Source organism: Mya arenaria, chromosome 4 (genome assembly GCF_026914265.1).
Source record: "Mya arenaria isolate MELC-2E11 chromosome 4, ASM2691426v1".
NCBI lineage: Eukaryota > Metazoa > Mollusca > Bivalvia > Myida > Myidae > Mya > Mya arenaria.
This window is the reverse complement of record NC_069125.1, coordinates 33,730,098-33,755,546: the sequence shown is the minus strand read 5'-3', so window position 1 is coordinate 33,755,546 and position 25,449 is coordinate 33,730,098. Positions and strand designations below refer to the sequence as shown.

The following is a 25,449-nucleotide window of genomic DNA, read 5'->3' as shown; positions in this document are numbered from 1 at the left end:
TAGGTTTATATTTTTTTTTATTTTCCAGGTTTTACATATTAAAGAGAAACGGCTATATATATAATTGCAGGACTGTTAAACAGCCCTAATAAAATAGGAATTACACAAATATACAAATAATCACAAACATTCAACAAGTAAGTTTACAGAACTAATGAAACATAGCACAATGAATATGAATCTGGAAGAAAAGCATCGATAAATGTGAAAAAAGTATATGCTCAAAATGTTTAGATACCCACATGTAGAAATCAACAACATTAAAAAGAACACATTGAACATAGCACAAATTTGTGATAGTGTTATTCTGCCTTAATTTTAAATTTATATACGATGTTTTATTTGATTCATACATGATGTAGGGAATTGTTTTTCTTTCTTCATTGATTTTCATATCAGTATAAACTTTACAAAAGTCACAAATCCGATAAGAGTAAGAAATTGTTAGATATATTGAATCATTTTAGTAAAAACAATGAAAAAAGGTATAAGAACAATTAGTAGCGTAGAATATACTGGCCTGAAATGAACCTCAGCTTAAGATTAATTTTGCACACATAAATTAAGGATAATCCATTCCTTTCGATGGTAGTTTTCAAAACACCCTGTACTTAAAATAAAATAAAACGAAGACTAGAGAATACTTCTGTTTTTTAGTTTAAGTACCCGAGTATAAGTACGCAAAATTATGACACACCAAAATCAACAAATACCTGAGACTATTATAGCAGATATAAAAATTAACAAAAGTAATTGTAATAAAACTAACCGGTACTTTAGAAGAAATATGAAGCATGAGATGCATCTTGTGATAACAGATTAATGTCTTTGAAAAGAAGGGATTTCAATGATCGAAAACCGAATGAAGGGCTGTTTTCTTAGATTTTATTTGTAAGATTTATCAAACAAAATGCCCTTCGTAAGGCTTTTACCACTATTACATAAGTCAGTGTAATACATGTTCAGTCTTTCATCTGTAAGACAAGCCTCAACCCAATGTTAGGATGTTTTTCAGTAAAAGGTCCTAACCACAAAACCATCTTTACTTAACTTATGCCACAAATCGTTTTTTCACTTTGATGTTTTTATTCCCTTGTCATATTTGCTCTTCTCAATTTATTGAGTCCTCTTTGAGTGCATCTCCCTCCTCATGTTAAGCGAGCCCCGCTATTTCCTGCAGAGAACGTTTCATCTGACAACTACATTTTCTTCAACATTTCAAGGCATGTCGCCATGTCACCTTCATGTCCTTTTCACCACGACGACAGTTATTTTAAATTAAAAAAATATCCCGTCGCTAATTTGCTGCCTCCAAAAAACACCATAATATATAACAGTTTAGGTCCAACAATATTCTCGCGTTTGGATCACGATTACGTCACTGTTTCTTTCGCGCATGCGCAAGCGTTTTTGTATGCATTACTTAATATAGTAACACGTCTTTAAACAATAATTATCATTGTATTCTAGGCCAGTACTGTGACGACATGGAACTCATATGATGGACCCCCATATCCTGCGGCCCACCCCCCGGGATTTGTACAGGAACGGACACCCCGGGTGATATCAAACCTGCAAAATAAATAACATAAGTTTTAAACTTTATTGATGAAAACATTGATTTGACAAAGTATACATAGTTTTCTTACAAAAGTGTTTTAGTGACAGAAGTGCAATTTCATTTAAGTATAAAACGAAAAATACTGAAGCAATTCTACGTCTGCGATGTCATCATGATACACGTTGTCCTTATAAAGTTTCCAAATTGAAATAATTTTAAACGGTTTTTTTCTATTTTGTTTCCATTAGATATAAGCCAAAATTGTGTAATCACTTAGCATGCTGGTCATACCGGTGGACGCACCGTTATGTGAATTGTGTGTGACATGGTTGGGAACACTAGCTGCCACCGCACTGCACGAAGATCTCGAGTACGCGCTCAGAGAGAGGGCGTCATAGCTGCGAGGTCCTGGATAGTCTGAAGAAGATGATAACAAAACTGAACATACTGCAAGGTCTTGTGATTAGTATGATCAACTGAGTTTGTAACAGATTAGGTCGGCAGTGATGAGATCAAACTTTGATATTTTATTTTCTGGTTATTTCGCTAATTATCTTAGCCTTTCATAGTATGATTTTATCCTGTGTATTCTTTTTATAAAAATAGCTCAAACGAGAAGTAGAAATTGAAATAATAAATCTGAATGTATTATTATTTCTTCATTTTTAAAATGTTAATTAAACAAATCTTAATAAGAAAACTGTGAGTTGTTTAAATGAATAATTTGTTCCATTACCTGGTATCATACAGGAGTAGGGGGAGCTAGAGGACTGAAGACAGGCGGGGTTGGAGGGCATCGTGTTATTGAGGGAGTAATTCTGCACCGGGGGCATTGCACTGAAACAGGAAGAAATGAGTTCAATTTACTTTATGAATTGAAATTAAAAAAAATAATTTAAAAATCGCATTAAGTCCTTGACCATGCCAAATTGTTGGGTTCATATGAAAATCTTTTGCAACAAATGAGGTAAATAAAATCTCCATTTCTTAAACTTTATTTTCTTGGCAAAATAAAGGATTCTATATTTTTATTATTCAGAATGTTTTTCATATGAACATTTATCATTTATTTCAATAATTTTATAACTTTGAATAATTTATACTGATGTATCTCAAGTTAGCCTTTCGTTGCCTATAATTCATATTTTAACCACATATTTCATAAGATGACCCAATCATCAGAGTGAAATGTCATGTATTATTAAAATCAAAGAATTAGATTATATTTGTGAGAAAAGGGATGAAACATTTTAATCTGAAATCATTACTGAATTTACAACCTAAATCCAAAGACAATTTTTTTAGGCTTTTGAAAGTATCTGGAATTCCTTCATTCCGTGAAAAACTTACCCAACAAATTAAAATAGGAGAAAATTAAAAGAACCATTTTGAAAATATTTTGTAAAAATAAGAATTTAATAAAGCTATGATAATAAATGTAACAAATATTTATACTGCATTCAATAGTAAAACAATATATTGTTAACATGTAAGAAATAAAATGTCTTTGAGTTTTGTTATCCTGAGCATAAACATATCTCTGACTATGTTGGTAACGGTTTATAATGCTGGTCTTATGTTGCATTAAATAGCGCAGATCATAAATTGTTATCAAGTTTTGTATTTTCTAATAGTTATGAAATAAACATTGTACATTGACATAATATAAATTATGTAAATATCTTATGACGGCCATCTGTGTTCGTTTTTCTATAGCTGATTCATGTCAAAACTTTAGGTATTATTTCAAACTTCTGGTAACCTGTGAATGACCCAAATCATCTATGTATTCTTCAAACAATATATAGATAAATAAATATTCTAGCTACCTGTAAGGTTCTGCAGATCCCATCTGCGAGATGGTTTGAAGTGAAGGGTACATAGAATTGAAGCCGGGATTCAGTGAATGGATTCTAGAGGAACCTCCGGATGGTTCTCTGCGCTGGTTGCGCAGTTTCTCTTCACGTCGCCACTTGGCGCGGCGATTTGAAAACCAAACCTACAGTTGAAAAAAAAAGATTTTATATTTACATTTAAGTCTGAACATTATTTCATTGAAAACATTTGTATTCGGCAAAACTGTTTATCTCATGCACTTTTGGAATTTAACTTTTTTATATGTTTGTTCAGGTTTAAAGTGGTTGGCAAAGGGGTTTAGCCACCACCCGATTACCTCGATTTTCTTATTTTCAACAAGTACATTGTAACAATAAAAATCAAAATCACAAACAACACTATAAAATTTGTTTATGAGTAAGAAATTATAATTTTAATCTGTAGTGTTTCGAAATATTCAAAAGTTCTGAAATATGTTCTTCACAAACCTGTATTCTTGCTTCAGGGAGATCTATTTTTTGCGCCAATCTCTCTCGCGCAAAGACATCTGGATAATGCGTACGCTCAAATTCTGGAAATAAAATAGTCGAGAAAATTAATTAAACATATTAAGTTATTAAATGATTTAAACTCTCAAACTCAATGAGAAAGCAACACATTTATATGACTAAAATGGGAGTGGTAAACAAGAAGGATCCCAATCAGAACTCTGAGGTAATTTGACTATGTCGCTGAGGGTAGATGACCCAAGACGCACCCTGAAACAATTGTCACAGGACAGTCGGCATAACAAAGACCAAAGATCCGTCCCATACTAACTCGATCAGGTGTAGCAAGATAGAGGCCCGGGTCTTTTGCAAGACTCATAGACACGCCAAGGAGCAAGTTGACAACATTAATTAGATCGTGATTTATGAGGGTGACATGCACTGTGTCCATACACAAACAAAACATAGAAAAATATCCCGCAAACCGAATTTGAATTTTGGACTTGTATAACAAGGGCAACTGTGATAGAACTTGCACAGACATGACAATCTCAAGTTAGTTTGTTAGCTGTACATAATATCTTTCCAGCAAAAATGTTGTTAACAGTGCTGCAAATAGATTCAAATTGACAGGTGCTTTGATCAGAGATTTTATTGCACATTATGTTTTGAAATTACATGCACATCATACCTAACTCTTACGGATTGGTCTGACATGGCTTTGATATTGTTGACACTTGTTTTATAACGTATTATGCATGTGAATATGAGTTCGTAATTAAAATAAAGTTCTTGGAACTGTAATTTTTATCAATCCAATGTATCAGATAATCTACAAAATTCTTATAAGACATTCCGTTCCATCAAACTAGCTAATTTCATCGGTTATATAATGGACAGTTCCTAAAAGCTATGGAAACTGCAGAAACGAGCACAACAGCTAAACAAATGTCTCCTAAAAATGAAATATATTTTTGCCGATTGCCTTTGACAATATTGAATGCACCTCACTGCTCTTTACTTTATGCTTAAGCTTTGTTTCATCTGTCCTTGGTAGCAAGTAAGTAAAGAAAGGCCATGTTAGCAACATACATAAAACAATATATCGACAGATTAAGAATTTCAGACAACAAGTATGTCAAGGTTTCAGAGGTTAATGGTACGAAATATTAAAATATCAATAAAGGTCAAAGTTATAAAGCTAAGAAATACCAATTTAAATTCGTGCTCGTAAGATAAGTCATTTGATGATATAGTTCTTACCTTTTTCTAAAGCTTCTATTTGTGATGCTGTGAATGAGGTTCGGTTTCGCTGCAGCTTTCGCTTCAGCCTCATTCTCATCTGCTCGTCATTTTCGGAACCCTTTGCACCATCACTATGGTTGCTATCAGAACTGGAGTTCGCATCGTTGTCTGTAATAATAATAATAATAATAATAATAATAATAATAATAATAATAATAATGATAATAATAATAATAATAATTAATGATAAATATAAGAATTATAGATTTATAATACATATAATAATTATAATAATAACAATAGAAAAGACATTTGAAATGGAAAGGGCAACATCCGACAAATATTTTATATGTAATAGCTGTAATGTTATTAAGGTACTTGGTTGATTTGTTGCAATTTAAATTCTTTTATTTTTGTTCATGTTCATTTTTGTTGATGCAATATTTGGCACCAACACACTATCATTGAACGAAAAATGTTTTGTATAAGAGCTATGTTAGCCTTGCATTTGCAAAGTATACATATGATAAAGATTCGTTTGCAAATATGTTCTCTAAGGAACGTGTTAAATATGTTTTCTCTTGATAAGTTGAACATGTTCGACTTGCATTCTTTTGAAATATAAGTATGTTTAAATCAAATGTGCAAAAAACAATTAAAACTGGACCTCCACCCTCTGTAAAACATATATTTCATTGTTTCTGGTCTAATCTAAAAGAGGAGATGTTAATAAAAGGTATTATTCAACAATTGCAACGATGTTGCAACGATAAAAAAATGAAAAACGAACTGACGCCTGAAACGGGTTCTATAAAATCCAGACTGATCAAATAAATTGGAAAGCTGAGAACCCCAAGGGCTGAACTTTATTGAGGAATGTCGATTACGGACCAATATAACAAATTTCTACACTGTCATTAGCAGAAATATAATATTCAATTCCATATAATCAAACGAAAATTAGCGGGTTCGATATCCCTGTTTTCGTTTGACACCATGTTCTACCCAACACTAAAAGTTACAAGGACATTCAGGATAAATGCTGCCACGCGCGACTTTCACTTATGAGCTGAAAATGCTACAGATTTCGAGGCATTGTAATATATGGCTTATTAAAAATAATCATATATGTGATAAGAATTCGATTGCTTCTTTTCAGAAAAGTGGCAGAAACAAACGATTAAATAAACTACTTAGGGTATACCTCAAACATGGCTTTTTTTTAGACTTTTGGCTACTGAGCTTGTTTCTGTAGTTTTTCACAGAAGTATTGTTAGAGTTCGAGTTGTCTTGTAAGAAGGTAATTCGCTTTAAAATACAGTAAACTTGAGGAAGAGACGCTAGTTTACATGAAAAACGTGGAAAAAAAGAGCAATGGGCGCATAAATTTATATAAATCAACACACACGTCGGTGGTGATGAACTTTACTCCGTGTTTTTGCCACCGGGCTTTTCTCTGTTGTTTTATTTAAAACAGATTCAAATGGCGTCTGGCTCGGTCATTTGGGGTCAACACGTTTATTGCCATTTTATGTTTTAGTCTCGACCCTTGCCGCTTTGTAATTTAAATAACTATTTTGTAATGTCTCGTAAAAATTAATGTAATAAGTGGTTGGCCATTGGAACCAGAGGAGTAATGATATGAACCATTGTTCATGGGTTAAGCAAGAAGAATATGGCAAATCATTAAATATTACCGCTAGAGTGGTCCATGGGGTCGGCTAAGGACAAGCGGCCGTTCGGGTCTATACATAATATCACCCTTGTTAAAGTAATGACAGTCACTCACGTATTTAGACATTTGCGTTATAGACGTAAACATGGTGGCCAAAACGACTCTTTTTACTCAGTGGCGATTTATGGGCCAATTTTGAAATAGACACTTAGATTTTATTGTTGTTAATAAGAGCCCACAGCTGAAAATGTTCGTTCACTTTCTACAAATAGGCTATAATACGTAACGTTTATGGCAATCCTTGGTTTGAATATTTGATAATGACAAGCGTTTTTCTTTCTCTTTCTTATTTAGGATTCTTCCGAACAGATAACAGACAGACTATTATGTTGTATTCTCGTTGACATTCCAATGAAGAAATTAAATGTAAGTAGCATTCCTTCAAAGGTGGAAAAGATTGATGAAAATTGGGGGATTAGAAGCACGCCACACTTAAGACACGGACCAACTTCTTCAGTGATGTTTATATGGCGGAGGATTAGATGCTTCTATAAAAGAGGATACAGACATTGTGACGACGTTTACACAATCAAATGAATTTCCCCCCTCTGTCAACACCCAAAATTCACTTTTCTCAATGACCGATCGCGTAATGCAAACAATTTTAAACAGTTCTTTCCTAATCCATTTTGAATTTAAAAGAGGGACAGAAATTAATTGAGTCTTCAATGGCTGCTGAATGAAAGTTCTCGCTTGTCATTACACAATTGAAAGTTGCCGATGATGCTTTTGTAGCATCCGACTCGCTGTTAAACTTCCGAATGAATGTGACAGAGAAACTAATATTACCATTTCGAGTGGCAATAATCTGGATTTATTTACATTTGATTTCATTGTAGAAGTATTTGTAATACAAACTGGCGTCAAAACAAGTCTCCTTACAATAAATGGTACTTGAGTTTGTCTGTATATTCAGCACATGTATATTTTATTACATAATTCAATTAAAGCGTGTCTTTGGTGAAAAAACGATGTGTGCAAGAATTTTTCCTTCTTCAGTAATAATAATAATAATAATAATAATAATAGTAATAATAATAAATAATAATAATAATAATAATAATAATAATAATAATAATAATAATAATAATAATAATAATTATTATTATTATTATTATTATTATTATTATGGTAATGAAACAATAAGCTAATAATAGAAAAAAAATTAACCAGATAAGAGTGATAATAATAATATTTTTAATAACATTTGTGATCATTTTCTGATGTCAATGTTAACCACAAACAATAACTTAGGATTTCACAATGTATAATACATACAGAGGTCTATTGAGACATTCAAAGTCTAAAAAATAACAATTAATTAAAAAAACAGCAGTGTGATATTTACGTTTTTTCTCCATGCTAAGATGGGCGTTCGGGGGCTGATGGTAGGTGGGGGCACTGATCCCATGCATGCCCATGTTGGGGTACCAAGGGTTCGGGCGAGCCCAGGCCTGACCGTTCAGGAGTCCGAGTTTGTCGTACATGCTGCCTTGACCCATCACCTTCTGATTCTCCGTGGCCAGATTCCGAAGGACCCTATTGATTGAGGAAACCTAAAAAATGGGAATGACAAGTTTGTGAACTTCCACGATAGAGAAAGCATCTATGACCCTGACAGTATATAACACATTCATATACAAAGTATCTAAAATGTAAGTATTCTCTCAAAAATGAGCAATGAAATGACAACTTGGACCATCACCTCTGAGATAAATCTTCGAAATATTGCTCCTAGATCATCGGAGAAGCACAGTTTATAGTTTCATTTGATTTACTAGGACAAGCTAAGTTACTAGCTGTATAGAGGCAAACTACTTAGAATTGGTCAAGACATAAACATAAAGACATAAGGACTATACGGAAATATAGTTATCAGAAACAAACAAACTATAAGTACAAACAATACAGACTTAAAAATAAATAATGAAATATTTAAAGCTTAAGATATTAGTAAAAATACATAATAACTACTTTCATTTCCCATTATCAATGAATAAAATAATAGAATTAAGTTAAAACTGTTTGAAGCAATTGTACGGATATAAAATGTAGACTATGATTTATTGTTTATTTCATTTTAGGGGATATTAAAATGATGTTATTATCAAGCTATCGTGCGAATAAACATCTATAGTGCATATTTAATTTTATTTTCCAACAAAATTCTATGAACTTTTGAATCAACACGAACATCACAAAAACGCCATGAAGTCAACAACATAAGGAGGATCTTTTATATTAATTACACGATCGCAACGTGCTTTTATTTGTTCATCCTCTCCAAAATGTTTGCAATACAATTTGTAGAAACGAATCTAAAGACTCCCAAACAGCCGAAAACTAACTAAATTGCCTTCGTCTCAACCGCTCCCGACAAGATCTCAACAAATTAATATAGAAGTCAAATTTAGCCATATGGTCTAGTATTGAAGTGTCCCTGTTTCTTGGTCAATAAACAAGGACAATTGAAGAGTTAAGGGAGTAAAGGAGCTCCTTGGTTGACCCTACGCTCTCAAGTGGCTCCCTTCTCTAGCCCCTAGACCGGCCCTAATGGTATCCAGCGAATGGACTACTGTGGACCCACTTCTACAATCAGGAATTGCGGGAAGTATTCAGTTTGTTCACTCAGAGGTAAAGAATGCTTTAATGCAACCCTTGGTTTCCAGTAGTTACCGGGAACAATTTCTAAAGCAGCGAGTCGATTCGAACAAAATATTTGACGTTGACATGTAAAAAAGAGCTCAATTAATTAATTTTCTCATATAGTGGTAAATGAATTTTCAGAATTACACGAGTATGTCCCTCATTTATATGTCACTCAATAAACCACATATTTTGAATGTCAAAGATTCTTTGTTAGAAAAACGCCAGCTTGAGACTTCTGACTACATAGCTTTGTTCCAACAACGGTGCAGTGGAACATTGGCAAAAGTTTGCAAAAAAGTCATTGAACCTTTCATTCAATAATTTTATCGTTTCTCTATAATTGTTTTCTGTGCATTTATATACTCTGTATTTGAACTCCCGATTGACATTATCTATCACATTCAAAAGCTTTTTCCGGTATCAGTGCAAAATTAGTTGGCAGAAACTCAAAATGAAACATGAGCCTAAAAATTTACTACCAGTTATTTCTCGTATGTCAATACGAGCATTGTTCGATGGGAAATACGTCCAATGACGATAGGTCAGAAGATTGTTCAATGAAGGTGCATTTATACTTCATTTATTTGTTTTCAGATGACACTTTAATTCACGAAATTGTAAATATGTGATACATTTGTCGATAATAAATAATGTTTCGATTCAATTTTTGATTTCCAATATTACAGATCAAAGAAAAGCAATAATTTCAACTTTAACATGTCACCAAAAAAATATTTAATGTTGAATAAACACACGGTTATTTTGCATTGTTCGTTCAATTTATTACATTGTTCTGACGAATTATGAGCACCTGCACATCTTCTGTTTTCTAGGAATCTCAGTGTACTCCTGTTTCAATGCCTTCAACGTACCCTCATTTCTAGTTCAAGTTAAGCCAAGGATATGATTTGATTTCTTAAATCTTCCTCTTCGCTGGTTCTAGCGTTAGAAATTGGCAAAAAGATGAGATTTTGGCTTACAGATATTTGTCAGTTGGACACTGATGGCACCTATTATGGATTTATGGAAATCATTAGTCAGACAGTTCTGATTAAAAGTTTGGCGAGTGAGGAATTTACAAGACAAGGCGATGTTTTGAGTAAAACTGATAGGATATTCTTCTACCACTTTCCAGACAACAAAAACGTATTTATCACAGGATCAAAATCAGTTAATATCAATACATGTACTAATGATTGTATTTGTTGTTATTGCTTGTATATTAACCAGTGATATGTTGTTTACCTTATGATCATTATAAATCAATGAATCACAAATCACGTGCTTCTAACCAAACTAAGCCATTTACACATGTGAATATAGCCTATTTCGCACCAAACGCGATAAATATAATATCCCTTACGTTTCTATACATGGTTGTATTGATGATTAGAGTCGGTTTCCTTTGATCTTTTTAACGATATTGTATGCCCGGCGCAGATGCCTTGCCGTATATCGAGAGAAGAAAAGGGACTCGATGGGAAGCCGTGCATTAGGCGATGGCGGTGAAGCTACTTGCTGAGAACGATGTATAGCGACCCAAGATGCTTTCAATGCTGGCTATAGTCTGTGTACTGATTAGTAAATGGTTTGTCATCGCCCCCTTATACTGGTTTGAATTAATTGATTTTAAATATCGATGATTTATTCTTCTGCCCTTTTAAAGGGAAAATTACCGTCGTTAGTGTTTATATCTTGATGTTATAAAAATTATTTTGCTTTTGCAGCGCACATGAAAATACAAAACAACGCTTGATAATATGAGGGTTGTGGTCTTAAGAAATGATTTGCCACTACTGAAGTATTCCCTGTAGCTTCTCATATTCCATTGATATACCAGTGATTGTATAATCATCGGAGAACTGCAACTAGGGACACACCATTTTAAGCTTTTACGTAAAAGGTACAGAATTAAAAACATATATGATTCTTCTCTGTTTTGAGCAACAAGACAAATTGTAATGACTGTTTGACAAAAAGTAAACTTACGCTTGGAATATTTTCTTGATTGCAGACCCCGTCAGAAAGTAGTCTGTCCCTTATTTCCCAGGCAAATATAGAGGGACATTCTCTCTTATATTGAGCCACGTGACTACATACGTCATTTGTTGCAACACGTGGTTTGCTTCCACCGATTGCACGTGGCCGAATTGAACCCGTTTCATAATAACGTCCGAGGATTTTACTGACGCATCCGTTAGACACCTGGAGGATTCTAGAAATATCGCATGGTCGTGCTCCACTGTGTGCCAGCTCCACAATTCGCTGCCGAGTCGAGTCTGGTAAGGGACGTCCGTTGACAAACATCCCTCCGAGCTGGTTGACTCCGCTGTGACCTGCAAAGGATGTAAGGTTATAGTTTGTATTATATTTATTTTAAAAATGTCCTACAATGTTATAGTGTTTGCGTTCTTTAGAATGCATTCTATTTTCCCAAAAAAGCCCCCCCCCCCCCCAAAAAAAAATAAAATAATAAAAAATAAATAAATAAAGTTGTTCTCATATCTTTATACGCATAACTCGCATTTGGACGGCAAAACATACATACAATGTTCATCATATTAGATATAATATCAATGTATTCCCTTTTGTAAATTAAAACCATGCATACCAGCCATTGCTCTAGTGGGAATTGCATCTCTTACTTTTCATTAGAATAGCTTCTCGAATGATTTGCATGCTCCCTACAATCATTTGTCTTACATAATTTTCGCTTCTGCAATGCATAGTAAAACCGCTCCTGATATTCGATATAGACCAGATGCATTTCATAATGATTTACAAATGGTTGAGCAGTTACTTTACTAAAATGGTGGTACTGATTGTTCCTCGATTAATTTGATAGAAAAGCTTATGCATGAGTGAGCATTTCAACATGAAATAATACGATTCCAGTGACACTCCTGTTTTACTTGATAGGGAACATTTTGTTTGAAATTTCATATCTTCTCTGCGTTCAATTTGTAATTCAGTGCTTTAATGCTTGTAAATTACAAGAGGGCATTAAGGAAGTTTTGTTTCAATGTATTGCATTGTAGCACATATAGAGAGCAAAGAGATCTTCACTAGAGAATGTTATGTTTTATGACGACACTTCAAACATTATAATAACTATTGCCAAGAAAATGTATCTTTATGATATTTTACAATCAAATCATATTCATCGTAAATCTTATGAAAAGGAGTTCATAACATATACTCGTCACGATATGACAATTCCTAAAGGCTGAGATAAAAGAACTTGGGAAGGAAACATGGTCAACTCTGACCCCGGTAATTAAGTCACGTGATCGCGTACATTGTCGCTTTTTGAGTTGTTTATTGGACAACGATGATGACAGGTACTTCGTAAATCATTCATACATGCGCCCGAGGAAATGGACATCGTTTTAGTTTCTATCTTGCCCGTGCATGGCATTTTACTATTACCAGCGAGGAGTTTTAGCCCCATGTCTTCCTTTTCAACACGCGATGAATGAATCACTGTCATTTGCAAAACAATGTTCCTTATGGTATACGACTATTTGATTCGGGCAAAAAAGACATTATATGATAAAATGAATGAAAACTTGAACAAAATGCTAAGAAGACGCTTTTAACACAACTACTATTTTAGAAAAAAAACTAAAGGTTGAATACAGCAATTTATTGATTTTTCTAGTAATACAATTATTCAGAACAGGAGTGTTTTGTGATTGAAAAGAGTTCGTCCGGTTGTTCTGTCTTCATACTCCTTCTGAAAGCATATTTTGTTTATAATTTATATCAGTATCTAAAACATCTTTTCAGTACCTCACTATGCATTGCAAAAGCATAGTTTTAATGCCTTCTCTTTTTAAACGATATTAAACATGACGAAATTCATTTCATAGATACTTGACTCGCCTAATCCTTTAAATGGACTTTGAATACCTACAAAGCATGTACATGACTAAGTATACATCGAAAATCATTTATAATCATTATCCAAATTAATGGACATCTAAATGACGGCACCTCGGTGAGCGCATTTGATTCTTTCTAAGTCATTGAGACCACTTCCGGTGAGGACACGCGGTTCTCTTTGATATCGTTTTCAATTAGATCCAGTCAATAACAGAAATGTTTCCATGTCTTGCAGAATTTCCGTTTATAACTTCCCGGGTAAAGCATAGCTATGCATGTGTTGATCCAAGTAAGTAGAAGGATACAACTTACATCAGAATAACATTTAACAATCATATCTTATTAAAGGGATATCACTATGCAATACCTTTTCGTGTAATAATACTATGTAATGTCTTTATTTTGTAATATCAGTATACAATTCATTTTGTTTGTGTTATATCACTTTACAGAGCCCTTTTCGTAAACTGTCTCTATGTAATATTTTTTTCATTTCCCTTTTTTGTACGTGTTTTAATAATGTTACCTGTTCTTACAATTTTGTATATGTCAGAGCATTAACCAATGTTTGATTAGTGTGTTATAGTATTCCATTGTATTATTGTTTTGACTGTGTAAGATTTTTTGTGTAAATGATATTGAATATGCATTTCAGCACGGTTATCTTAAACAAACATATTCGGCAAATAAACATGCAAATTGTTACTATAAGTAGTAAAAATGAAAAAGTGTGTTATATAGTATGTGATTTGAGCTCATATTACAATATTGTTATATAAACCAATTATTTTGACAGTTATACAATTTTAGAGTGATACAGATTTAGTTTGTTTGGGGGTCACGCAATTTAATTGGTTTGTAAGTCATATTATTGTATTATGTTTATGAGTCATAAACAATTTTTGTGAGTCTTTAAATTTTACTTTGCTTGCGAGGCATAATGTCTTATTTTGTTTGTGCGTAATATTATTTTATTTGTTTGTGACTCATTCATGTTCATTTTGTTTGGGAGTCACACAATTTAAGTGGTTAGTAAGTCATACTATTTTATTTTGTGTGTGACTCATACCAGTTTATTTTGTTTGTGACTCGTACAAGTTTATTTGTTTGTGAGTCATATTATATTATTTGTGTGTGAGTCATACTACTTAGTTTATTTAGGAGTCTTATATTTTTAAATGTTTGCGAGATATACAATTTTAGTATGTTTGGGAGTCACACAATTGAATTGATTTGTAAGTCATACTATTTTATTTTGTCTTAAACTGTACTATTTCATTTTGTGACTAATACACACTTATTTTGTTTGTCATTCATATTAGTTTATTTGTTTGTGCCTCATATTGATTTATTGGTTTGTAAGTTATATAAGTTTATTTGTTTGTGACTCATATTTTTTATTTGTGTGTGAGTCATATTGTTTTATTTGTTTGTGAGTCATGTTGTGAGGCATACTATTAAATTTTAAATTTGTTAGTCAAATTATGTTTATGTTATTTTGGGAAAGTATCAAAAACAATATCAGTTAATGTTTGGGTAACCGCCTTAAAAACAATGTCTTTGACTTTGTTTCAATGGAAACGCAAACAATTTTATACTGACCCTTGTTTAGATTATTTTGTACAAACTTATTTTGTTTCATTTTGTATTCGCATTTTCTTTGCCGACAGTAAATAGGCTACATCCCCTGCATGTATCGTTAAGGTGTTTCTTTGTGGGTATTTGCCTCTTTTATCATTATGTCATTAAACATTATCATAGTAGGATTTTGCCTGCTTGGTATCTCCCATTGGCTTTTATTACATCACTTATATTTTATTTTATTGATTCTCATTCAATGCATGGTTTAATAGATTGCCAAGCTGCACCTTGATGCATATAAAAATAAAATAGGGATAAACCCATTAGTCAAAAATCCAAATATTAACCCTGTTTAAAGGCCCAAACGACAGCGAATAAGAGAATAAACAAACAAACATCACATACACACGTACAAATACCAGTTGATTGGACTGTAACGCAATGTAAAAAAATCAATTGCTTTCAATTTATGGAATATCAAAACTTGAAGTGTGAACAGTAAACGTCTTTTGTCATGTGCTTGCTACCTTCCCTTAACGTTATTTTAAATAACGGAGCACTTTAAAGGTTGTTGTCCCTGTGTTTTTAAAGCAACAATGTGTTACTTGAATGATCTGTTTTACTGATAATGTGTCACATTTTCATATGTGGACTTTTACTTTTTAATTAAATATTTGCATACATCAAATATTCCCCTGAAAGTCATTGAACTATCGATTTGTTGTTATTTGCCTACAAGTGATGTTAAAATGTAGCATATGTTGACATTGTTTTAGTCATAAGAGTTTGCAAAACATGTTATGAAAAATCGCTTTCTGTTTAAGATATTACGGACATTATTGTGCATGGAAGCTTGCTTTTGGCCTATCAATATTTTACAATTAATGCAATGAATACTACAAGACAAGTGCGAATGCATATTTAATTCTAATCTATAACTGAATTTGTCATTAAGTGTCTTGAATGGTTGGTTGATCAATGACAATATTGTTTTATCACTACTTTATTCGATAATAAAATGCACTATGCGTATTTTGATATACTTATCTAAAGCGTTTGTAGAATTGTAACGTTTTTTACATCGCGTTTAAGTTCTCATCTCTTTAATAAATAAGTTATAAAGCTTTACAATCTCATCTATTTAGAAGTAACACTGTTAATTTGATATGAGAGGTAATTACTATGTCAGCAAAATCGAACGCGTGTTTTGTTCATATAAAGAATGTTTCATGGATGTCTTAATTGAGAATAGCTTGGGTTTTTTTTGTTAATCAGAATATAAATATCTCAGTGCATTACGTTTCAATTGTTAATTACGTTTCCGTGTTTGTGGTTTATTTTCATGTGTGTATCTAGTATGCATACCCAAAATAAGGCAATAACGACATAGCTAAGTAAAAATGTTGTCATAAATGAAAGCTGTCCGCTGTGCCTTTAAACGCGGGCATGGTAAATGTAAGCCTGCTAGGCCTGTCCCTGTACTTTCTATTAGAAAGAAACTTACCTCTTTTAGACCTGGATTTCTTGCTCAGACTGTTTAATCCACCTTCAGAACCACTGGATTCGTCTTCTGGAATAAACAAAATATTTATGTGACCAGTATTCTGAATATTGTACATTCAAGAGCCAAAATAATGCATTGAAAACAAAGCATATCGTGAAAGGAAAGACAAATCCGTGTTGCATCTAGATTTGTCCAAAAAGCCAAAACAATATTTTGAAATACACATCCCTTTGGCATCTGAATTTGACCAAGAGACAAAAAAAATATCTTGAAATACACATCCATGTGGCATCTGGTTTTGACCAACAGACAAGAATACCTTGAAGGACAAATCCGTGTGGCATCTGGATATGACCAAAAGCCCAAAGAATATCTTGAAGGACAAATCAGTGTGGCATCTGAATTTGACCAAGAGCCAAAATGATATATTGAAGGACATAATTTATACGTGTAGCATCTGGATTTGTCCAAGAACCCAAGTATATCTTGAAGGATAAATCTATGTGCCATTTAGATTTGTCCAAGATTGCAAAGCATATAATTTGATGGACAAATCAGTACGGTTAGTTTTGTTTAAGAAATGGTAGCCCAACACCAGATTAACTTGACAATTCATTTTGAAAGAGAGATACTTCAGAATATCAAAAACATGAAAGCTGTGTGGAGACAAATATGTCCAAGAATATTTTCAGATACCAATTCCCAGAATATCTTTATAGGTGAGAATTCTGACTGAAGGAGAATGTATGCATACAAAAAGTAACATGCCCAAATGTGGGAAACAATTTAGAAGATTATCCTCTTTTCTTTTTTTAAAAAGAAATGTGTGCTTTAAGAAAACTGTATGACATTGCATATTTAAACAATACATTGAAATTAAAAGTGAGTTTTGGTGTAAAATGTCAAAAGCATATCCTCTTGTGTATTTTTTTCTGATGACTTTCATTGCACTTTTATTAAAAAAAAATTCTGTCTGTTTAAAATTCGTGTTATTCATTTTAATATACAAAATCATTTTGTTCTTTTTTTCTAATATGGAAACACTATGATTTTTTTTATTTATAAACAAATGTAAAGCTTAATTTGTGACTCTTCTTTTCCTATTTTATGTTGAAATAAAATAAGTAAATTTAAATAGTTAAAAATATGTTCATTTTTGTTTATTTTTTGTAGCTTTTATAGTTTAAAACCAAATTACTTAAATATAAACTATAATAGTTTTATAGTTAAGCAAAAAGAATAGTAAACATATGCATTTTTATATTATGTCATTTTACTATTATTATTATTATTATTATTATTATTATTATTATTATTATTATTATTATTATTATTCCAATCAAAATGAAAATAACTACAAAAATATCAAAGTATCTAGCAAACAAAATGTTCAGCGTTGATTTGATTTCAAAGTTATCTGTCATAAAAATGACATGGCCAATATTTCGTTGAGTGCGTAAGTAATAAAAATCGTGCAGTGAATAATGTGATTTTCCTAAACAAGGACCACAAACACGGTGAATCTGAATTAATTTTGAGTGAGATTAGAATGAAATGATGCCGAAAAATTAATACTCTTTAGTTTTATGCCAAATAAAACATGGGTATTTGTGAAATTAGCGTACATAAGCCTAGTGTGACGGAGTACGGCCTTATCGTTGTGATATTGCTTAAGTTGGAGATGTTTTAGGTCACTTTTCGGGATGAAAACTCATTTGGGCATAAACGAAGGGATCAGGATACAATTATCGAAGGCTTACTTGAGGCATCTTATGAAAATGCATGAGCTTCGATTTGGAAACGTGAAAGATTTCTAGATACAGACAGTTTGGCCCAACAAGGCATTATAAATACAATGCGATATAGTGGAGATTTTTCTGTATCTTGTTGTTTCAAATGTGTTAATAATATTAGTAGTGAAAATATAAGACTTGATACCTCAAATAATAACAAGCCATTAGTTACAAAATAAAAAATATTCATAACATGCAAGTATGATGTCTAAAACATAAAAAAATATTATCAACAAATTGAACACGAAATACCACAAAATAGTGTTTTTACAATTGTCATGCACTATTTTTAAAAGTATTAAAACTTTAATTGATTGACCGCATGTATGATCATAATGATGCGTGAGCATGACATCAGAGCAAAAAAAAATACAGAAATAACGCATACACCTATTCATTTCCGTAAAAATAAATACATGCGACTTTGAACGATAGGAAACAACTGTAAATACATAAATTGAAAAAAGAAACAACAACAAAAAAGCAGTCTCACCTTTACTGTTTGCCAATGGTTTTTCATCCAAGTGTTCCATAGTCGTCATGGTCATTAGACCGAATAGTTGTTGTTGCTGCCCTTTCACAAAATCCCGAGTTCAAATCCCCGCACACAACTATAGTTCTTCTCTTGCGCCGACCCGTACGCTCTGCTTAAAAACGTAAACAAACAATTTTGTAAAAACCCGTGTATTTTTACATAACCAATAACTTTAGAAGCTTACTAATGCATCCTTTTGAAAAGCAGCTTCTTATTTTTATACATGTATTATCCTTATTCGTAAATGAACCCTTTTGCGTTTTTCCATGTCACTAACGGCAGGTCACGACAGAACACTGTGGTCAGTTTTGTTTCATGACATCATTATCTTTTCCCGATGTCGCGACATCTGCCTTTCTGGTCTCCAATACCTCAGGAAATTCTCCTTAACTACTTTCTTATATCAGCTTGCGTGCTTTGTTTATTGCCACTTAATAGTCTTCTTTCATGAAGATGAAGTTATGTGATTATTAACATATTAATATCCGCAATAATGTATAAAATGCATGTATACAATTAAGATAATCCTTTTCTGTGGTCGAAGGGAGATAATTTTGCGCAGCAATCACCTTTTTTTCCAAATAAGTCTAAGTTTATCAATTTTATAAACAATCCTCAATCAACTACAATAAACTGATGTTTCCATGTATGACATATCCTCTTAGAACTGATAGCACATGATCTTTAGAACCTAGCATCATTTTGGAATCTCTCTGAGTAGGCTTAACACGTTCCTTCCACTCGGGTGATCTTTCCGAATATGTTCTTTACAATTTGTCACTTTATGGTATGTGCTTTCACCCTGTGAATGATATAATTAACGTAGGTAGCATATTTACCTCGTTGTAACGAGCTTTTTCATTGGCTACTGGATTCTTTGTATATTTTAATCAGTCAATCATTTCCAACTCATTCGTTTCTCGCTGGGACCGACCAATCACATAAAGGATTATCTGGCATCTCAAATTTCAAATGCTGGTAATTTGAATGATATACATACCTTAATACTTACATTTAAAAAAAGCTGGTTTACGGTTTGTGTCAAATTTCCAAAGATATTAACTCCTTAAAATCATGCAATGATCATTTTAAAGAATTTCATTCAAATTTAAAGTGAAGTGAAGAAATAAATGCAACCAATCCACAAAAATTAAAGAATGCTTTTCCTGTAATAAAACTTATCTATTGTCAGATATTTTAGTTGATTAGAGAAGTAGTGTCTATTAGTTATACAATATGCCAGAATATTGAAGACATTGGGAAAAGGCCGCGGACACAGTTTGTGGGGCTTGTCTTTTGGTTGTGTTAACGATGCATGTTTTCGATAAATGTCAATCAATCATGATTAACCAACTTACTAGACAATAATCTAAAACCATGAATTTAATTTGTAGGTTTTATTAAAAGATATGTCTCATAATACCTTCATTAATTTAGGAGGTCTACTTCATATTTCACTTTATTAATATATCTTCCTATATTTGATCAAAGCATGTGGTGTAGAATCTCTACAGTATTATACTTCGTCTTGGAAACGATATTGTGAATAATGCCCGTGTGAATTTGCTCTGGAACATTTAGCTTCAGGAAATTCTCTAATGGATAAAATGACTAAATAATAGGTGCAGGATATCTTGTATTTTAGATGCTCTTCTTATTTCTCCACCACTAGATTTATAATAGTAATCAACATAGCTGAAGACATGATAGTCGTTAAGTTATCACAGATTTGAATTGAGACTTCATCAGGACAAACGATCACTTTCAAAAGAAGGTGACAATTTGCAGCAATTACTGTAAAGATTGTGATTAGGGAGTGTCGAATAGAGCCAACTTCTGCAGAACTCGTCGTGTTTTAGCTTTAGAAAGGTAACAAGGCCCTGACAATGGTTGGATGCTGTCAAGGCGATGTTTTAAGACCCCTTCATTATCGCTTCAGCTGAAAAATGTTTATACCATCCTCTTCAATTGGGATATCCCGTGATTATTCGTATTGTGTAAACCACTGGTGTTCTTGTTTGTGTGTTTTTCATGTTTGGACCTTTTTAAAAGGATGTTTTTTTTGCATAATGTCAAAATGTTTGATCATTTAGTCCATTAGTAGATCGCCCATAATTCGTGTTTCAATATATTTTCCAAGCAATGCGATGCAGCATTGTCTACACTATAAGCAAACAAAACGTATTTATTTTCAGAAAATATTTCAAACATTTCAGTCAGTGACAGTTTATCTAAGGTGACGGTAAATAAAGCAGTTGAAGATTAAGTTGTAAACTACGAAGAAAAATTGTCTGACAAAAATAGAGACATTTTATGTCAATCAACCTTTAATTACATCAAGATCGGGTTTGTTGAACATTGTTATACTCGTTTTTCTGATTAAGGAAATCTTTAAACTGTTGCAATTTCTTGTGAAGTTGGTTTTATGCATATCCTCCTATATAGGTTTTATTTAAGTTATCAAATGAACGAAGATGTTATAATATTAATGCATTGTATTGATGTATGTAACTAAATCATCTCTGTTTCATGTCGGTAGACGGAGTACATACTTAAATGATTACCATACACAATGATATATTCTTAGAATTAATCTTTATGTAGTGTTTGCAATATTTGATATAAGAATGCTTTTATTGAGTGTGTTACTAATTTAAGCGTCACACGTTCGGAGCTTAAAGATATCATCAAACAAAATGGTTTGTGCATGTTCAACAATGGGTCTAAATTTTACAAGAAAATACATTTTATGTATATCTGAAGTACTTCTCTTTGATTTGCATCGATAAACTAGTATTTGCCGCAGACAAAAGGCTCAAGGCAAAGCAATTTTATAATTATAATCTGGTGATAAAGTATGTATCATACCGGTATCATGTTATCTTTTCAAAGATAGTGTATTGGCCCCGGGACGAAAACACTTGTTTTAGGCATATGTCATTGGGTGATTATATCAGTGATAATGTTTTGTGTTTTTGTTTTAAATATGACCACATTAGGTTCGTACATCTATAAGATTTTCGGAAAGTTTATACTGATATCATTTTTGTTTCCTTATTTTAGCTGCAATTTCGAAAACCGCGTGTTGATGAAACTGTCATATAAGTTAATTGATCGAATTACCCATTATCGTTTAAGCAAAATCTTTAGATATCAAAAACTTGTATTATATGACTAAAACGAATATCACGTTTGGAAACCTTATGCAAAACTGTACCGATTTTAGACCAAAAAAGGACATTTTTGCCAAGCCCTTCGTTTTGAGAATTTTATCATTAACGAGATTTAATGCGATCCTTATAATGAAACGCATGCGCAAGTATTTTTTCAGAGTTAAGAAAAAAGAGTAATGACACTTGATATAGAAAATTTTAACGGATGTCTTATCAAACAATATATATCTTAAACTCATTAATGGGAAATTCGGTACATAAGTAAATATTATATTGTATATATGCATTTTATAATATTGGTCTGCCATATGTAAGAGTCAGCAGCCAGCAGCCAGCAGCTCCCGCCCCCCACCCCACCCCACCCCCACACACACACCACTGGTAACGCACGGGTACGAATAAATAATAGTGACTTGTCTCAGAAAGAAAAAGAAAATATGGTATAACTGAGGTATCATAATTATTGTCTACGTTGTCTTAAATTTCTTTTTTATCCGCTATAGGTCGAGCACAACCAGGCAAGGCAAAATATAAATGAAAATAACAGTATAGTTATATATTAATATTGTAACAAAAATAAAGCGCGCAACGTCAGATTTGCAAACCAAAATTAAATGTAACCAAATGAAAATATAGAAAGGCTTCAGGAATTACTAATATAGTTTGACATTTTTTGAGTGAAAAGGAAGACTGAATAAGAAAAGGATTACATCAATTTAAGCACAGTAAATTCTACATCACCTTCTGTAAACGTTACGTAGATTATGCTTATTTAGATGTAACCGAAAGATGTATCTTGCAAGGATTTTTCACCTCTTAAAAAGGACTGTTTGTAACAATTAATCCCTCTTAAGTTGGCTTATTATTTTTAAGCATTAACATTTATCCACACAATACACAACTTGCTAATATTAGAGAAATAAAGCAAAGTATTAAAGAAAGTGGATTAAACATGATTATCTCAGTTTTGAAAATAATTTCAATAGTAAGTAGGTTACAAGTGATCAAGTAGTGTACCAATTCAAGGTTCTTGACTTTATATGATACATTAGTCTTGAGTAAATTGAACGGAAAGATATTCTATGATAAGTACCATCAAGTGGCCATCTAAACCAGCATGAGCTTAGCGAAAGAAAAAAATATTTCTATTAGGTACTAATGTAGAATTTGATAAGTTCATAGTTTTCCTGAATTTATCTTAAATTGTGTTTGTTTTATTCTTGTTATATAAATACTAATGTGTTGAGATACACTTAAATATTTTCTCAGACGCTCTAGGTTCAAATGTTATTTTCGATATGTGGTAAAAATAAATTTATAGTTGAAAATATTTCTTTAAATTTAATTTTTGAATACCATTTCAAAACTTTCAAAAACGATAAATATTTTTTTCATCTCCATGTTCTGACTTATAAAAAACCGTCATCTTGATCGCAGGATACATCTTAGTATGAATATATTAAAATAATAGAAACTGGAAAAGTTTTGCAAGAATACTTACTGTAAGTAAGAGAAAATTATCCGGCCAGTTGACAGTAGTGCATGGTACATTTAATAGATAGCTCAAGTGTAATAGTCACAGTGTTCAACCGTTTAATTATGTCCAATTAGGTATGTCCAATGAAAGCAACGTTTTAATCACTCAAGAGAAACAACTTAGAAAATATCTGTCTAAAGACGATGAAGAAATCACAAACGCAAAAACTAATCGTAAATCGCCTATGAAAAACGTTACACATGAAGTGCTATTCTGCTTATCGTTAAAATCTGGCTGTAACAGCAGAATTCGCAGTAGCCACGGTGGTCTAATGTGACCAGTGAACACGATTTTAGGCACGATTTCTCTTTCCACTACTTTGTTTTATTACAAGAAGTATTTCAAGATCACGCCTAAAATCAGAACCATCTTTTCAACCATAAACGAGAGCGCCAACGGTAGCGTAAAGCATACGCCCAGAGGAGGAGCTAGCTGAACCAGTAGCCAATACGGTAGCGCTTGATGTGTAATCCGATACTACACACTAGCGCTTCGGTAGCTGACTTTGTAAAAAGACGTGTTCAAAAGCAATGGACATTTATCATATACTGGATATTTGCGATTTAGAATAATATTTGTTTAAAGTTTATTATGTACATTTCAGGAACATGATATTTTTGAAGGCTTACACTGCATAAGCACTGAAAATAGTCATTGATCGTACTAAACGGTTTGTACCTGCCATCGTTTATTGAAATTTGTAAACAACTGCCATATTGTTTTTGTAAAAAACATACCATCTGCCTACGTGAAGATATTTTTTTTTTTAATGTGTACACTTTTGCGCTTTGTCATTTTCACAATTAAGTAAAAAATATTATGACAATAGTGAGAACCACTCCTTTATGATGAAGACATAATATTAAAACCATGATTGACATTTCAATGATTTACATTTACAAGTGTTTTGTCGTTGCAATTAACTGACTTTTTTCCATTCTTGATGATTTCAAGGCTGCTTCTTAATGAGTGAACATGTTGAAGGTCATTTTCTTTTTAATGCTAATGAAATATTTCATATTTTACAGGAGGTTCATAATAATTTCCGGAAATGCACATATCAGCCATTACAGTTGAATAACACAACAAATGGTGTTTTCTTCCGATATATGGCAGAAACCGGGGTGTCATCTTTGTTTTACAGCGGGTTCTTCAAGAGTCACGATCGGTATTTATTCAAATGATAATTTAAAGTGGCATTTTCTCGAAAAAGATCATTGTGCATGGCGGTAAAAATGTCTAGTAATTTATTTCTCTTGTATTTTCAGGGTTATCATTGATATACTGGAGGAAAATTCTAAACAAGTGCTCCGAGTTTTTCATATTGTTTTATTTGTTGACATCCGTAGTGCAGATAATATTGACAACTGTAGAAAAAGTGCATCTATAAATTAAATGATACTTAATGGTCATTAACTTTGTGTTTAACCCATTATACAGGAAATACATATACATAAACAACTGTTTTTGGTTTAAATATTAATAAATATTCTCCGTGGTTGATTCAGTAATTTGAATTGTGAAATCAAATGACATTATATCATCATGTTCGGATATGAAATCATTCTGTGTTGACAATATATATTTTTGAATCCGATCAAACTGTGTTTGTTTTCATTTCATTCCCTTTATGAATTAAGAATTATTAACCTTTATGGATTAAAATGCATGTTCTTGCATATTTTCTCTTGTTTTGCGTATGGTGAAATATGTTTGCATTTATTTTAGTTTTAATAAATGCATGTTAAAGAACTTACGATTCTTAACGTTTTGTCTGTTTAGAAAGACAGTGTGTATACATTTGTATAAGACATCTCACGTTTAATATTATCCTCGTTATTTCAGGTTTTACGGGACAAAATTCAAGTATAATGTAATATTATTTTTATACCAAATTGGACAGGGGCCAATTGTACCTAATGAGCGT

At 32.4% G+C, this 25,449-nt stretch overlaps 1 protein-coding gene across 6 annotated transcripts; it reads right to left on the bottom strand.

Annotated features, from left to right (window-relative positions):
* Positions 1–23,794, bottom strand: LOC128230113 (paired box protein Pax-6-like). 6 transcript variants are annotated; one of them, XM_052942126.1, is made up of 11 exons: positions 23,487–23,794; positions 18,771–18,924; positions 16,485–16,550; positions 11,504–11,850; positions 8,214–8,421; positions 5,149–5,298; positions 3,886–3,968; positions 3,391–3,560; positions 2,298–2,398; positions 1,835–1,978; positions 1–1,572 (listed from the first exon to the last, which is right to left on the bottom strand). In XM_052942126.1, exons 2-11 carry the CDS (start codon positions 18,823–18,825, stop codon positions 1,457–1,459), a joined length of 1,440 nt encoding a protein of 479 aa, XP_052798086.1. In that variant the 5' UTR covers positions 18,826–18,924; positions 23,487–23,794; the 3' UTR covers positions 1–1,456. The 6 variants fall into 6 exon arrangements, with proteins under 6 accessions (XP_052798086.1, XP_052798088.1, XP_052798089.1 ...); XM_052942128.1 differs by having other exon boundaries at positions 18,771–18,921; XM_052942129.1 differs by lacking the exon at positions 23,487–23,794 and adding an exon at positions 19,382–19,585.
* Positions 23,795–25,449: the final 1,655 nt, after the last annotated feature.

Excerpts from the sequence above, each read along its gene's own strand:
- LOC128230113 (XM_052942126.1), bottom strand. The coding sequence starts at position 18,825 with ATGACCATGACGACTATGGAACACTTGGATGAAAAACCATTGGCAAAC. Across the intron at positions 11,851-16,484 it reads GAAATCCAGGTCTAAAAGAG|GTCACAGCGGAGTCAACCAG; the intron begins GTAAGTTTCTTT and ends CATCCTTTGCAG. Across the intron at positions 8,422-11,503 it reads ATCAAGAAAATATTCCAAGC|GTTTCCTCAATCAATAGGGT; the intron begins GTAAGTTTACTT and ends CCCATTTTTTAG.